General features: G+C 41.4%; 2 protein-coding genes across 5 annotated transcripts in view; both read left to right on the forward strand.

The window, feature by feature from the left end:
* ATP5PB (ATP synthase peripheral stalk-membrane subunit b) overlaps positions 1-16,068 on the forward strand; it is a 331,787-nt gene that overhangs the window by 27,704 nt on the left and 288,015 nt on the right. The window lies entirely within an intron of this gene.
* Positions 1-16,068, forward strand: part of TRAF3IP3 (TRAF3 interacting protein 3) — a 38,659-nt gene that overhangs the window by 5,464 nt on the left and 17,127 nt on the right. For all 4 annotated transcript variants that reach the window (XM_063143118.1, XM_063143143.1, XM_063143134.1 and 1 more), the window contains exons 2-8: positions 4,463-4,535; positions 7,170-7,554; positions 8,565-8,700; positions 9,013-9,070; positions 10,656-10,680; positions 11,786-11,815; positions 13,226-13,321. In XM_063143118.1, coding sequence (XP_062999188.1) covers positions 7,231-7,554; positions 8,565-8,700; positions 9,013-9,070; positions 10,656-10,680; positions 11,786-11,815; positions 13,226-13,321 — 669 coding nt within the window. In that variant the 5' untranslated portion in view covers positions 4,463-4,535; positions 7,170-7,230. The remainder of the gene's footprint in view (positions 1-4,462; positions 4,536-7,169; positions 7,555-8,564; positions 8,701-9,012; positions 9,071-10,655; positions 10,681-11,785; positions 11,816-13,225; positions 13,322-16,068) is intronic.

Here is a 16,068-nt window from a genome sequence, read left to right on the forward strand (position 1 = left end):
CGCACCCCAGTCTCTGACTCACCAGCCGCAATTTCCATATCTTGCTGTTTTTATATAAAAAAAGTATAAATCCATGAGTGGCTCCAAGGAAATCCATTTAGCCCCAAGAGGGCTGGATTTCCCTGCAATGGATATCCCTATTTTGGACATTTTCAACTGGAGGGCACCACAGAACTGTTTAAAATAAATAGTAAACACACACACCATTCCACATTGAGTGGAGAAGACATTTCCCTAAAGTCTCATACTTTAGGGTTAAACATGGAAAATTGGGTTATTAATTTACCAAATAATAAATTAAAAAAGTGTTGGCTTTTAAGCAAAAGCTTGCCTTCCTTATTGAATTGATACCGTACCTTTCCTATGTAATGTCCATGGCCATAAAATCATAATTTGGGGAATATCTTCCCTACTCAACATCAGCTGTCATAGATTGCTAATACTTACCAAGTGACTGATGGGTGGAAGCCTTACCAAACTTTGGCACACCTTAAAATGCATGGCATGGGAATAGGGGTAGGGGAATCACACCATGTTTTGTTTAATATAGGCAACCTAACAAATCCGTGATAGAAAACCTTACCACTTGGTATGTTCAGATGTACTACAGAAGTTTGTGTGACTACAAGAACAAATATCCTATTACAAGTCCAGATATACAGGAAGTCCTGAATGATGTGATGGGAATTATTTGGTAATGATGCCTCCAGTTAGAAAGGCAAATCAACAGAAAAAAGCAAAATAGAATAAGCATTTACCAGTCCCACATGCACACAGGTTATCTTAGCATAACAAAAAGAGACCACACTCTTCTTTAGTCAAGAAAAGGTGAAATAGTTTTCTCACAAATATTCTTACACACTTAATGTAGACAACATAGAGTTTAGAGAGAGTTTGTTCAGTCCATTTTGCATTCCATTATGCAGGCTGCTGTGCCTCCGTTTGGGATAGAGGAGGAAGATGGAACAGCTGAGCCTGGGAGTGTTTGGGAAGTGGTCCTTTACAAGAGCAAGCAGAAGTTAGCTACAGCCCAATGTAGAGGACAGGGCTTCTGTATCTTTAACAATTGTATAGAAAAGGGAATTTCAGCAGGTGTCATTTGTATGCATGCAGCACTTGGTGAAATTCCTTCTTCATCACCACAGTTAAAGCTGCAGGAGCACTGCCCTCTTTTGTAGAGTGACCAGATATAAAAGAGGGCAGGGCTCCTGTAGCTTTGTTGTGGTGAAGAGGGAACTCCACCAGGTGCTGCATGCATACAAATGATACCTGCTGAAATTCCCTTTTCTGTACAATTGTTAAAGATACAGGAGCCCTGTCCTCCTTTTCAGATGGTCACCCTTCTGTAGGCTATAGAGATCCTAAGACTAGTTGTGCCCAAAATTTCCATGCATTAACTAGCTGCAATACTGCCCCATTCCAGCAACTTGCAGATGTCATGGAATTCCAAAGCACTGACAAGAGACCAGTGTGACACTAGCAAACACCTGTATTTCTGGCAGCGAAACAGAGTTAGCACAGCTGTGGGCTGCACCCCGAAATGAGGGGGGAAGGCCCCAAAAGCAGTTACAGCAGACCTTTTATACAGTAAACAACCTTGTTGCACATGTCCTTCCAAATATCTATATACCTTAACAGCAAGTCAGCAGCTGAGTGTGGACGACACGCTAATCAGCAGTTGTTTTCCATTTTGTTCCAATTACACACACGGCTGATTAGGGTGTCGTCCGAACTCAGCCAGCATCTCTTCATCTACGCCTTTCTCAACTGTGCCCATGCCCTCATCTCTAACATAGCTGTTACCTCTTTGTGCTTTATTTTCTCATACAGATAAGGTTGCAATATTCCCAACGGGATGATAGACATGTGATGCAAAATGACAGAAGGGTGGACCAGTAAAGGGGAGCTAAGGGGGCAATCCTATGTATACTTAGACAGAAAAAAGTCCTACAACTCCCTGGGGATTTTAGGACTTGTTTCTGTCTAAATATGCATAGCATTTCACCCTAACTGGTTTGGTTATCCTAGGTTTTTGCAGGATTCTACCAATAACTGAAAGAGGAACTTAACTCCCAGTGTGCAACATTGCACTTTGGCCTGCTCTGCATATACAGAGTAGAATGAGGTGGTAGAATCCTGAGTTCATAGAGTTGACTGTACCATTTCAGACTGAGGTAGTGTCACATTTTTATTGCTTCTTCACATTATTATTATTATTATTATTATTATTATTAATTTTATTATTATTTATATAATACCAACAATGTACTTGGTGCTTTACAAAATATACAAATAAAACAGCAAAAAAATAAAACATTAAACAAAACACCAAGGGAGAGAGATAGAAACTCTCTGCGAATAAACCAGCAAACTAGCTCATCAGAGAGAAAGGTACAATCCACTCCTTGCAGTGCTGGTTTCTACCTGCAAAATGTTTGGGAACTTGCTGCTACTCCTCTTCCTCTTCCACATAGAAGAACATTCAGTTGTAATATTCATTCAATTACTACAGACCACAACCACCTCACCCGCCCTTCTCCTACATGTGACTCTCAGCTCTCCTTTGAAAGTGAGAGGAGAATCACTTTATCTTCCAAGAAGATTGATCTCCACCCACAACTACAAACACCTGAGATGTGACTTTTGATCTAAGGAGGAGAGAAAAACCTGATTGAGCAGGCCTAGTACGAAGCCACAGGGCTTTAGATCCCAAACTGCTTTACTTGAATGGAAACTCCAGGAGAACATTGCAGAGAACATTGTGTATCTGGAAGATGGGTATTTATTTAAGAAGCTGCCTGTAATGGGCATCTGTTTAAGAGATACAGTGCTTATTTTCTCAAGTGTGTGAATACATCGGTGGCATGAACTGTAATGAAAAATTTGATTAGCTTTTATTGAAATTAGTTGGCTGGGGGGTGGGGGAGAAGAGGATTAGCAGCAGCAAGTGTCTTTAAATATATTATATAACCTGGTTTAAAATGAAATCTAAATTTAACGCAAACAAACATGTTAAACCTCTGTGAATCTCCAAAAACCGAGTCCATGGACTCTGATAAAATACTGAATGATTATTTAAGAGCCAAACTATATGAGGTGTTATGTTTTGTATGGCTATTTTAACAAACAGCCACCATATAGGGGGTGAGTCAGAGTGGGGTGGGGGGCAGGATTAATCCTCTGCTTTTGCTGCAGTTCAAATCCAATTCAGCCCCCTGATGCTTACTATTCTCAATGGGGGGAAAGCTTCTGTTAGTGCCAATATATCAACAACAGGTCATGTATCATGTATTTTTGTGGTAAATTATGAACATGTGTGACTCTTAACAATCAAACATCATAGGTATTTACTGTGTTTTATGAAGAATGGTCAATATTTGAGGCCTTCCTCAGAAGGCCTCTTCTGAGGGCGATTTGAAGGAGGGCAAGAAGGAAGAGGGCCTTTACTGTGGTGGCTCCAGAACTGTGGAACACTCTTCCAAGTGACTCTTGCTTGGTGCCAACATTGGCATCTTTTTGGTACTAGGTCAAGACTTTCTTTTATTCCCAGGCATTTGAAGGCTTGTTATGTATCAGTTGTTTTGGCTGTGGTTCTTACTGCTGTTTAGGTTGTGTTACCATATTTTGGTGTTTTAATGAAAATAGTTTTTACCTGTTTTATATTCATTATTCATATTAATAATGTTGTCCAACACATTGGAAGGGCACCAGATTTGGGCAGGCTGAATCATGGTGTCCTAGTACTATACTCCTCTTTCATTTGAAATAAAAAAAATATCTGGAAGAGTGTTTTAGCTATCATTAAAAGACTGATTAAAAAGCAAAAGCAAACTAGGGGGCATAAAAAGGAGTCCGACACAAAGGTTATATAATGCATGTATGCTGAGCTTTAAATATCCCCATCAGTAGCAGCTGTGCCGCACCCACTGGTTTGGTCAGAATCTAGTTGGATGTACAAACAGCCAGAAACAATTTTAAATAAAAAATATTTTCCCTTATAGACCTGATTGAAAACAGCAGACACAGATGTCCATTATATGTCATTAAATGCCTGGGAGTCAGGGGGCCAACCACTGAGAAGGCCCCCCTCTCTCTTGTTGCCACCTTCTGAGCCTCCCTTGGAGGTAGCACCCAGAGGAAGACCCCAGGTGTTCATTGCAGTGTCCAGGTATGTTCATATCAGAGAGGTATTCTGTCAGGTACTGATAAAGTGCAATTCTCCAGATAGTGTGGAAAGTCAATTGCAATTTTGCTTGTAGTTTACAGTAGAAGAGCTATGAGTGGCACATCTGGAAGCAGCGTCTGTTGGAACTGAACATGCCTGGGCATGAGCAAAGGAGATAGATTATGATTAGGTGGCATAAAGGTTCTATTTATCAAAGCAATTAATACTAATAATATTTTATAGTAATAATGATGATGATGATAGATGACTACCATATGTATGCTTAACTGTTAATAGGCGAAACCTCTGCATATCTAAGAAAACATCCTGCAGATTTGTCAAATCCAGAAGTCACAACTCATCAAGAAAAGTAGGTAGCTCATATCATACAAAACATCCACTGAAATTGTGAGAAATGATATTTAGATTCTGCAGATACCTCTGCATCACATTCTTTTCAACCTCTTGACCTCTGTTTCCAGGACAATATTTCTTTCCTCATCTTGGAATGTCACACAACTCTTCTCTCAGTCATTTTCTCTCACTCTCCTGCATTGTTGCCTCCTGCCATGCTTAACAGATTGAATAGGGAATAGGATATTTTAATCTGTCTCCTAAGAGCTGTCTTCATGGTGCTGGGTTGGCACCATCTCTTTCTTCATCCCCATGCTTCCCCTCTCCCAAGGCGCCATCAGGTAATCCCAACATTGAGGAGGCAGCACGGAGTTTCTGGGCAGCCATCCAGGTACCAGAGCCTCCCCTGACCTCTTCCCGATGTAAGGCAACCAATTGCTGGGTGCCTTACATCAAGCACTGCTCGCGGGTTGACCCCGGATTGGCCCTGGAGTGACGTCACATGTCAGAAGTGCCATATTAACGTCGTTCCATTTGAAAAAGTCAGGGTACATCCCCGACTTTTTCAAATCACAACATCGCGGAGAATCCCCACAGTGGCTGCAAAGATGTGCTTGTGTTGTCTAACCAACATGGTGCAGATCCACAGCCACCACAGGGCTTTCCCCGCATATAGACAACACTTTAAGCCACCATTAGAGCTGCTAAACCTGCTGCAGACGATCTGATTGTGGTTAATGAGTGAGCAGAGTTTAGCAAAATGCATCTCACAGGACACCTTAAACCCTGCTGTTTAACCAAAAGCCTTAACCAACAGGGTTTAAGGTGTCTTCTGAACAGGCCCAATAAGTGTTAACTTGGAACAGGTGTGGGTTAAAATCAAGTACTGTTAGCCATTAAATTGTAGTGCAAGGCCAATTCCATTCTAACCTTCTTTGCTGAATTCCTAACATGCTCACATGATTCCTCCGTTCCAACCACCATTCTTAGAATATGCACACGGATTATCCCCCTGGCTGAAGGCACAGGGAGTCTCACAGCCAGCAGTGGTGGGAGAACAGGAGTAATACGTGGATGAGGGTTTTTTTGAAGTTTGTTCAATTCTTTCCTCCTTTTTGCTTTTCTAATAGAAAAGCAAAGATCCACAAGCCTTTGGCTCCCTATGGCTAGTAAACTTGCAACATATGAATTGTCAAAGTTTAAATGAGGAAAAGAGGAGATTAATAACACACTCTTCATATAGGCACAGGGTAGCGAGGTAATGCCCAAACAAAGGCACTCATTCTTCTGACTGAATTCTGGTGCAACCTGCCTATGTCAGATGGATTATAGTCAGATACACACAGAGAAAGGCAGTGTGGAAACCGAACGTATCTCTAGCCCTGAGCCGTAGTTTTTAGGGTTGAGAGGGTGTTTTATGCCTTCCTCAAACTGAACACAAATATAATTAAATGTATAAAATTAAGTGAGGCGACAGAGCATCCTCTAATCCAGTCGACTTTGGAAAGTGCGGAGAACACAGAAAATAAAGCTCCTGCAGGAGGTAAGCGGTGGCAGATTAAAAAAACAACAGGCAGTGGCAGGCCTGCTCGTTGCTATAATACTTCAGATATTATCACCCTTGAAGCTTGATGCTAAAAGAGATAACAGTGGATTTTCTTTATATGTTCCTTTCATGAATCCCAATCAATATGTAAAGCACTCTCTTTGCAGTCTTTAAGCATGAGCAGAAGGCGGAATGTAAGCAGGATTTGAGGGAAGATGGCCCACTTTCTAAAATTCACCGATTATTGATGGTCCTGAGTATTAAACAGTGATTTTTCCTTATTTAAAAACATTCCAGAGCTTGAGGAAGAAAAATAAATAAATTTTGAGGACTAGTTACCACATTTGATGTCTTCTGAATTTCAATAGTACATCAAGTTTAGTTGCACAAAGTCGAAAAAGTGTGTGTTTTTAAAAAATCAAATGAAATTTGGCTTTTTGTCTAATGTAAATAAGGCATTTTACAAGAAAGAAAAGGGATTAATTAAAGGAAGGATCCTTCTCTGAAATAACCCAGGAATTTCCCATATGATTTCAAAATAAATATACAAAAGGCTTAGTAGCAATAAAACAGTAAAATCTGTAGCTTCTGAAATAACCCTGCTATGGGGTACAGCTTTGTCTTCTAGGAGCTCAGAGTATTTTTGCATTATAGTGTCTTGAATTTTATGCAATATTGGAGTCACCTGCACCCTATTCCAAAGAGGTATTGGCCTGGTTCGCACATAACGAGAGAATGGGTTGTGTATGGGTTGTCATTGAATTGTGGGTTGTTGTTTAATCATGGTTTATTGTTATATGCAAATCCTACACTATGGTTTAACAATGGGGTTTTAGCCATGAACAACCCAGGAAAAGAACCCATGGTTTGTTGTTGGGATGGAAGTCTGGCTTGTTCGTGGTTAACAACAAAGAGTTAAATCATAGTTCAGGGTTATTTCAGAAGCTACAGCTACGTAATGACAGCCCATAATTCAATGGCAAATCACACTCAACCTGTACTCTGCGTTGAAATTACGTGCAATCTAGACCATTGTCTTCATAGTTGCATACAAAACCTCTACAGCCTACATTCTGCTGACTTTCTTTTTCTTGGTTTCACCAGGAAGTTGACTCTCAGGTGTATTTGGCGGGTGTTGTGCGTTGGCGTGACCTTTGCAATCAGTATGATAACTGGATTTGGCAAATTCCATAGCCGGCATGGCCCCCAACATGAGAGTTATGAAGAAAAATATGAACGCCGTCAGGAGAAGCGTGAAAACCTGCGCAGAATGAATAATAGGACCGTGTGCCGTCTTGTGGATAAACACCAGAGGAAAGAGGCAAAGGAGCCACTTCAAAGCCCCCGACAGAAAGAGTTCCTCCGAAGAAGGAATCTAATAACTGAAGAGCTAAGAAGGATAGATGGACAGTTGCCTCCTGAGAGCAAAACTGGAGATTCGGAAGAGATACCATCTTGGACGAATCTGAGATCATCACCTACCAACCAGGTAATATCTCCAGATGGGCGCAACAGGATTTATACCCCAATCCTGAACATGTTAACTTGTCAGTCGACCTTACTGAGTTCAGTGGCCTCTTTTATTACTTCCTGCTTATCTGGGCTTTGGGATTAATCATGATTTCTGATTTTAACTTTTGTAAATCGCCTAGAAATCTTTGGATATATGGTAGGATAGAAAAGTTTTACTAAATAAATACAATTGGCCCTTGAATAGCCTTTCTAAATGGTCCCAACATCAGTTTCCCTTCCAGTAGAGGGAAAGCATCAATACTGATTCTCTTCCATCATTTTCTTTTCTTTTTTAATGGGGAAATAGTGCCAACTTGCTGTTTTAAAAATTAAAAGGAAATTCTCCCCAACCCCACGAGACGAGAATCTGATATGGGGTTGATCTAGAGAGCATGATAGAGGGGTACAAAATTATGCTTGGTGTGGAGAATGTGGATAGGGAGACATTTTTGTCCCTCTCCCATAATACTAGAACCCAGGGTCATCCCCTGAAGCTGATTGGTGGAAGATTCACGACAGATGAAAGGGAGTACTTCTTCACACAGTGCATAGTTAAACTATGGAATTCACTATCACAAAGTGTGGTGATGGCCACCAATTTGGAGGCTTTAAAAGGGGGTTGGATAAATTCCTGGAGGAGAAGGCTATCACTGGCTACTAGTCCTGATGGTGAAGTGCAACCTCCAGTATCAGAGGCAGTAAGCCTGTATAGACTAATTGTTGGGGAATATGGGTGGGAGGGTGCTGTTGCACCTGTGTCCTACTTGTGGTTCCCTGGTTGACAGTTTGTTGGCCACTGTGTGAACAGAGTGCTCGACTAGATAGGCCCTTGGTCTGATCCAGCAGGGCTGTTCTTATGTTCTTATGACAAATCAGGGGTGATTCAGTATCACGAATCCTAGCTATTTTGGTTTCAACTAACATGATTGATTTTCTCAGGATTGAGCCCAATATGTTGTAGAGAAACAAGTTGTTATTTTGTTTCAGGAATCTTGGATTGACCCTACGTCCCGCCTTTGTACCAAATCTGTGCTGCATGACCCCAGTGATACTTTTGAACATGGCAACTTGGACTCCTCACCTCAAAACATGTTCACTGCCAAACTTTCCAAAAGCTGTAAAGGTAAGCAGCAAAGTATAACATCTGCCTCACAATTAGACATTGTATGACTTGGTTCTGCATTTTACATTATTCCATTTGAACTGGTTGAATATTCTTTCAACTGTTTCTAAAGGGCTTAACATGCAAATATTTTCATTGTAAAGACTCTAGTGGGGATAATTTAATTTGTCTTTCTGGTTCCAGAAATTAAAAACTAGATGTTTGTGCCAGATATCTCCAGTGGCTTTCAAAAGCTGTCGGATATCCAATCATATTTAATTCTCCATTGTTCAAAGCATTCATTTGGGATTTCTTTATTTTGTGTTTACACAGGTACACAGACCACAACTGAATCAAGTGCAGAAAAGAAAAGCTCAGCCCAACAGACAGAGTGAGCAAGCACATTACTGTACATTATTTTTTAGCTTAGAACTGGTGTCTTTCAGATAGAATACTGGGGATTAAGTACTGAGTATTGGACATTTTGAATAGAACAGATATGGGCAGAAATTTTCAGCAAGGACTTTACTCAAAGTCTGCCCCACACTTTGGGGACAGTATCAGTTAGAAGGCATTTTGCACCGATTCTGCTTTTCCCTAACTGATTTTCCACGTTAAGAAAAAAGATGTAAGAAATTGTGAGGAAACACAGGAAGATTAAGTGAGGAAGAGAACTTTGTCTGGACCCCTTGTGAAATTCTGTGAATGTGGCAAGGTGATGGCACAATAAAAGCCTCATCTGGAAGTATCCTTGAATCGGTGCTGGACTGAAGATGCCCTGGCTCTTTCGTTATACTCACCAGAATTCAACAGTTAGAAGCTTTGTAAGATTTCTTGCCTTCATAAGTCACACTGCACATGCACAAATCTTCCTGGACCAACATGGCACAATATCAAGCATGCTGATGCAAGAGGCACATGAGCTGCATGGCCTATAATGTCAGGGAAGGCATTTCTGAGCATGTGAAGATGTTCTCTTGCTACTGCGCCTTTTAAACATTCACAGCATGGCCTGTTCTATCAGGGAAACCTTCTAGATCCCCAATTCCAGGCTTCAACAAGACTGCTCCCCATGCCTGCCATGGCGAGTGAGGCGCCACCCTTTGGCAAGGGTTGAGCAGCCAGCCTTGCTTCCAGATTTAAAGCTAGAGAGGTGGTTGGAGTTTATCTCGACAGTTGTGCAGCAATCCCTGCTGCTTCCCCAGCTCCAATACCTTTCTGTTCCAGAGTACGAAAGGCCAGAAAAGGTGTATCTCATTTGCTGCCTGAAGACACTAGGTTCACTTTCAAGTAATGGTGCCCAACCAACCACTCTCATCACATGCCTTCCCTCAGGAAAGTCTGGGGTGGGAGCTTGCCTGAACAGAGACGGGTTGGGGGGTGGGCATGGGCTAACCCCTACTTAGTTATGAGACTAGTTGAAGGTGTCTTTAGTAAAGTTCTCTAGGTCCTGCTGATTTTCTCTAAAGTAGAGGGTGAGGCAATTTAAACTGTAGTATGGCCAGGCAAAGGAAGCTGGATCTTTCACACACACACACCCTCATTCTTTTCCACTTGACTATGCTTCATATAAAATTAGACACACAACGCGGACCCCACTGCTTTGTAGGGCCTCTTAGGCGGTACAGTTAATTCTGCACATGGCTCTGCCACTCTCACCTCTAGGCAGGCCCCAGTAGGTGGCATCCAGTGGTGTCACTCTGCTAGTGCAAAGCTTCAACATGTGTGGAAACCCTGTTTTTATCCTTGCGCAAGGGTCACGGTTTAAGCTGTTGCACAACATGTTGCACAAGTTTTTTCTGCAAATCTTTCGACAACTCATACGACTTCATTACACTAGGTGTTGCTTGCACTAGTGCTAGCGGATGTGCAGCCATAATGTCAACTCGCATAACATTGGATATAACTCAGAGCTATCCCGTTTTACAGTAGTGGCATGTCCTGTTTGATAAAGTCATGTTCTCTTTCTTTTTCAGTTGTGGAATCACAGTTTTAGATAAGGTATGGAAAATATGAAATAGTGATGGATATCCTGTTTCATTAGACATTAATAACTGATATGCTATGTATCACCACAAACCAATCCCTAGGAGTAATGTGCTTTCAATGGTATAAGCTGCCCTAATTGAGTTGTATGATCACCTCTATATGTTAATTTCCACTACCCACACAGCGTTTTCAGCAGGTTGCTCAATGGAGTAAAAAAACTTGGCTAATACATAGACATTTTTTTAATTGCATGAATAGAATCTCTTCATGCAAGCAAAAGATTTGATTTGGACTTGTGAAAGAAAGTTATTATATTAGTGCTTTATTAGAACAACAAATCATGGGCCCAAAATTTGTCCTTTTTCTAAGTATGACCATGGATGGGCAAACTACACTTAGCTCAACTTGGCATTCGGGCAACCATCACAAACATTTTTGGAGAACACTTCATCCCCCCTCCCCCAGGGCAATCAAACTAAGATCTGGGAAGCTTCTTAACTCAAAGAGCCTACATTACAAGCAGCAACTTTTATTATGGTCTCTGCTAGCTGAGCTCTCTCCCCACCCGGTATTTTCTCAACCTCTTTAGCTTATTGTGAGACATACTTTTTATGTCCTCTGCCTGGGACTATCTTAGCAGCATGCACAATTGCAATGTTACTGAGCCATGCAGCATCCTGGCTTCTAGGTAAACCCAGGGCAGGCCCAAGACATTTTACTGGCTGAGGTAAAGCTGCCAATGGCGCCCATCCCTAGACACCTGAAGGAAAAAAATTCCACAAGCAGCTCTCTTCCACTCCGCCAGTACAAATATAATAATAAATTAACTTCCTTCCCTTTCATGAAACCTCAAATCAGTTGCCTGAGGTATTAATTCCTTAAACGAATAACCTTTGTGACAGAGAAGTTTTTGACTTGAATCAAGAACCTTAAATTTAAATTTAGTAATGTGCAACAGTTGTAATATACTCAATGTACAAAGTGTTTGCTCCCTTACCTTGCCAAGAACAGAAGCTTCATGTAGAGGCTGACAGTGACTGTTGCATCTCCTTGCCAAATGTGAACATTTCCATATTAAGCTCAATTAGTATTTTAAAACTATTTATTTCTGTTTCAGGAAATTATTCAACTTTCTAACTATCTCAAGGTGAGTAACTAAAACTAACATGAGACAATCTGTGAGAAGAATTTTGCCATGAATTATCTTTTCCTTCAGAAATTACTTTAGCCTCTAGGCCTGGGAATCTTCCCTCTTCCAATATGACCTTAACTGAAAATGAGACATTAAACAGAAAGCAATGATGGAAAGTTACCTCAGATTTCCATCTATAGGTTTTGCTTTTGCTCTCAAGCTATTAAGAAAAACATTATTTAGGATCAAAAGTTTACCCACATTTGGTGCCTTAGCAGACAGCTTGAAGTACAGGAAAAAGTACCTGAGAGGAAAAAGATAGCATGTGGCTTGAGGCTTTGTGTGTATTTTAATAAGATAAAGTCTGCTACCTGCTGACCTTGCCATTTCCCTGTTCTACCATTTTGAACTACCAACAGTGTTAAGTCTAAGGGGTAAACCCCAGTAGTGTTCATCTGCCAACGAAATGAACACCTTTGATGGAATGGATTGACCTGGCCCCGTCGGTCCCAATTAACCCCTCAAAATCTGCTCTGGAGGGTTGGGGTACACTCTGGAGCATATTTGGGGGTGCAGGGGAGAGGAGAGGAAGTGGAAGTCCTGTTGTTCAAGCAAAACTTTGGAACCCAGGGTCTGAAGCAATATTTAAGCCATCAATTGGTTAGATTAATAAATTTAAATCTTTAAAATGCCTCCAATAAGCAGAGATCAGATTCTTAAAAAATGTTTACTTTATTTCAAGTGTAAGTACTTAACATTTATTTCCCCTTCTATCCCACCTAAGAGGGTATCCTCTTCAAAAATAGGCATTGTTTTAATATGAGCAGGCATCATCTAAGAAGGCTTCTGTCTTCAGAATCATTGGGTTGTATCCAACGATGGCTTTGTGCTAGCAGAAAGTGGGGCATCCAGTTCTCACTAATCCTCCTTATCTGCTGCATCCCTGTAGTCCATATCCTATACCTTTCCCAGGCATGGGGGATCTACAGTAGATACAGGGAATTGGCAACAATTTGTGCAGCATCTTGGAGAGCTCTTTTAGAGTTCTGACTGAAACCCAGAGCGGATTCACCGCCCCACTGACATCGTAGCCACCAGACTCCACTGGACAAGATGCCCAGAAACAACCTGGTGTCATAGAATCTTAGAATAGTAGAGTTGGAAGGGCCCTATAAGGCCATCGAATCCAACCCCCTGCTCAATGTAGGAATCCATCTTAAAGCATACCTGACAGATGGCTGTACAGTGACATCTTGAATGCCTTGAGTGTGTCAGTTCATGCTGCCTTTTAGAGAGAGAGAAAAAACCCTCTTGGGAGGCTAAGGAAAGTCTCACTACTGATACAGCAGACGGGGTTAGGGAATAAGCTCTGACAGTGTGATATCTTTGGTACACTTTGCTGAGTCCGATTTCTTTATTTTTTAGGAGGCGCTGCATCGAGAACTACTGCTGAAGCAAAAGTTGGTGATTTTGCAGGAGCTTTTAGCTATGTTGCTGCAAGCAGCAGAAAAATCTTGGAAGGTACTCGATGGCCAGGCTGAAATTATTAGTATCTGTACTTACACATTTTATCAGTATCTTATTGGGCAAGGCAACATGGTGCTTGTGGAGACCACAGCACCCACAGATACTTCCCCCTGTGTCTGCAAAGTGCCCTGCTGATACCTGTGATTTTTTAAATTTTAATTTAATTAAACCATTTTTTGCATGTGGCTGGGGGTACATCAAAGTGAATCGCTGGCCTCTAGCCACCTGGCATTTTTATTCACCTGAATGGCTGTGGGCTCCATGTGAATGCAGAGACATTCTTAGGAAGTAAAGATAGTGGGTGGCTGAAGGCCATCACTTAGCTTTGATCCACTCCTGGCCATTAAGGGAGGGAAAATAAAACAGGGAAGAAGGAAGCCTCAGAACCTGTAAACAGGGAGTCTTGGGAATGGCAGTAGGGAAGTAGGGGGCAGATTGGGAGTGACCTGCAGAGAACTAGGTGGCAACCTGATGGTGTAAGAGGAAGAAGCAGGGAGGCTGATGCTGGGAATGAATGAATAGGGTGGGAGGAAGAAGCAGGGAGGGGGCTGGTAGCAACGTGACACAGGGACACAGCAAATGGGAAGACTGGAGTCAGGTTGGGCTGCAGAGAGCAACACGACAGTGACAGTGTTGAAACGCTTTGCCTATTATTATCATCATCATCATCATCTTTATTGTATCCCACCTTTTGCCCAATGCTGGGCCTCAAGGCGGCTTTATAAAATTAAAACATATGCAAGTAAAAACTATAAGTAAAAATATACAAAGGTTAACAATATAATTAAATAAGTTTCAATATTAAAACATTTCAACATTTAAAATACATTTTAAAAGTTTAAAACATAGATGGAGGTCCACATTATTCAGCAAAGGCCTGCTGAAATAAAATTTTTGCCTGCCTCTGGAAACACATCACGGAGGCAGCCAGTCTAGCTTCCCTCGAAGGGAGTTCCAGAGCAATGGAGCAGCCACCGAGAAAGCCCTCTCGTGCGTTCCCACCAGGCATGCCTGTGAAGGTGGTGAGACTGAGAGAAGGGCTTCTCCTGAAGATCTCAAAACAAAATGCTTCAGGAGAAAAAAATGCAATGCAAAGAAAAATTGAAGAAAAGCTGAAAAATAAGATTAGTGACAGCTCTGTCAGAACAGGAATGCCTGACATGTACTGTCTGATGCATTGTGGTTTGAGACTTCCTTTGTGAAACATTTCTGTTAAACTTCAGAGGAGCAGGGGAAAATATCTTGACACCCTTGCTGGCAGGAAGTAGCGGTGAAAGCTCAACAGGTGGGTGTGCATTTTGTGTCTGAGCATTTGTGTTCTGGAAAATAGTTTCTGCAAGGGCTCCATTTTAGTGAGTTATCAAAGGAACAGTTAATCTGCTTCTGGGATTTCAAAACTCAATACAAATCAGAAACTTTGAGAGTTGTAATTGGAAATGCAAGAAAAGAAACAAGTTAACTGAAAGATAGGCACCTCTTCCAAATCAGAGATGGAATCTAACATTTTCAGTGCCTCAAAGTACCTTAGAAAACCACAAAGATAGGACTTGCAGTCAGGCATTGCCTGTTGAAAAATCCCCTGTTAAAAAAATCAAAATAATTAGCCATTTTATTTTTTATTTTTTAAAACAACACAGTGTTGCAATTCAGGTCTGAAATATATATTGGAATCTTCACAGAGACCAGGGTAAATCTATGTCCTGCCCTAGGTTTTACTTTTGCTCTTATCTGAAGAGATCAGGATTTAATTAGTAGCATAGGAGAAAGAGAAACAGATACATTTTATATGATTCTGTAGCTGTATGCTATTTTTCATTATCAGGCCTTTGCTTCTAATTAGGATCACCAAAGATTATATTGGGTGTTTCTAGGTAAGGCTTTATTGTGTAATCACCCTGCCCTCATTCATGGAATTTTACAGGGAGTCCAGACAATAGGCTTTCTCTATACAAGGTAGAGGCTTTAAAAGCAAGGCTAAAAGTCTCTTTCTGGAAGGCAAAAATCTCCCACCAGTCACTAGTCTGTCTTTCTGCCTTTGATGGGGAAGCAGGGAGGTTGACAGGAGCTCCATAAAACAAACAAAGGGTGCTTCCAGTTGAGAATATATGGTAGAATCACTATGGCTTATTCACTCACATTTTACAAGAGATCCACATCACATTATCAACGTATAATCGTCCTGGGTTGTCCCAGTACTGTCTCTGTCGGACCATTTTTTGAGAAGGATGGAAGAGAGATGCAATCTCCACAGGTGTAGATACCCTTAGCACTACTTGCCCACCTTTTTTAAGGGATATGCTTTTGATGTGGGTAGTGACTTATGGGGCAGGTGAGCCTATCATAGCTCAGCACACTGTGACCTGGTTCGCATGATACAGCAGGCTCAGCAGGGGTTGTTTAGCACATGATGAGTTGCAGCACAGGCAGGCAACATTTTGAATATGCAACCCCCACTCAGGGGTTGTTTTGCCATGTGAACCCAGCCACTTAGGGTTATTTGAGAGTTAAACAACCCTTGTACCCTACAATGAAACCAGGGGGGGATCTACACTACTGCTTTAAAGCGCTTTAAAGCACTTTATAACAGTTTTGACAACTGTTTGGGCCCAGGACACACTGCATATACAGTTTTCAAAACGTTTTCAAAGTGCTTTAAAGCGCTTTAAAAGCAGTAGTGTAGATCCCCCCCCCCAGTTCGTTGTAGGGTTATTCAAGAGGTTTTTATATCCTCAGATAACCCT

Source organism: Elgaria multicarinata, chromosome 1, assembly GCF_023053635.1.
Source record: "Elgaria multicarinata webbii isolate HBS135686 ecotype San Diego chromosome 1, rElgMul1.1.pri, whole genome shotgun sequence".
Taxonomy (NCBI): domain Eukaryota; kingdom Metazoa; phylum Chordata; class Lepidosauria; order Squamata; family Anguidae; genus Elgaria; species Elgaria multicarinata.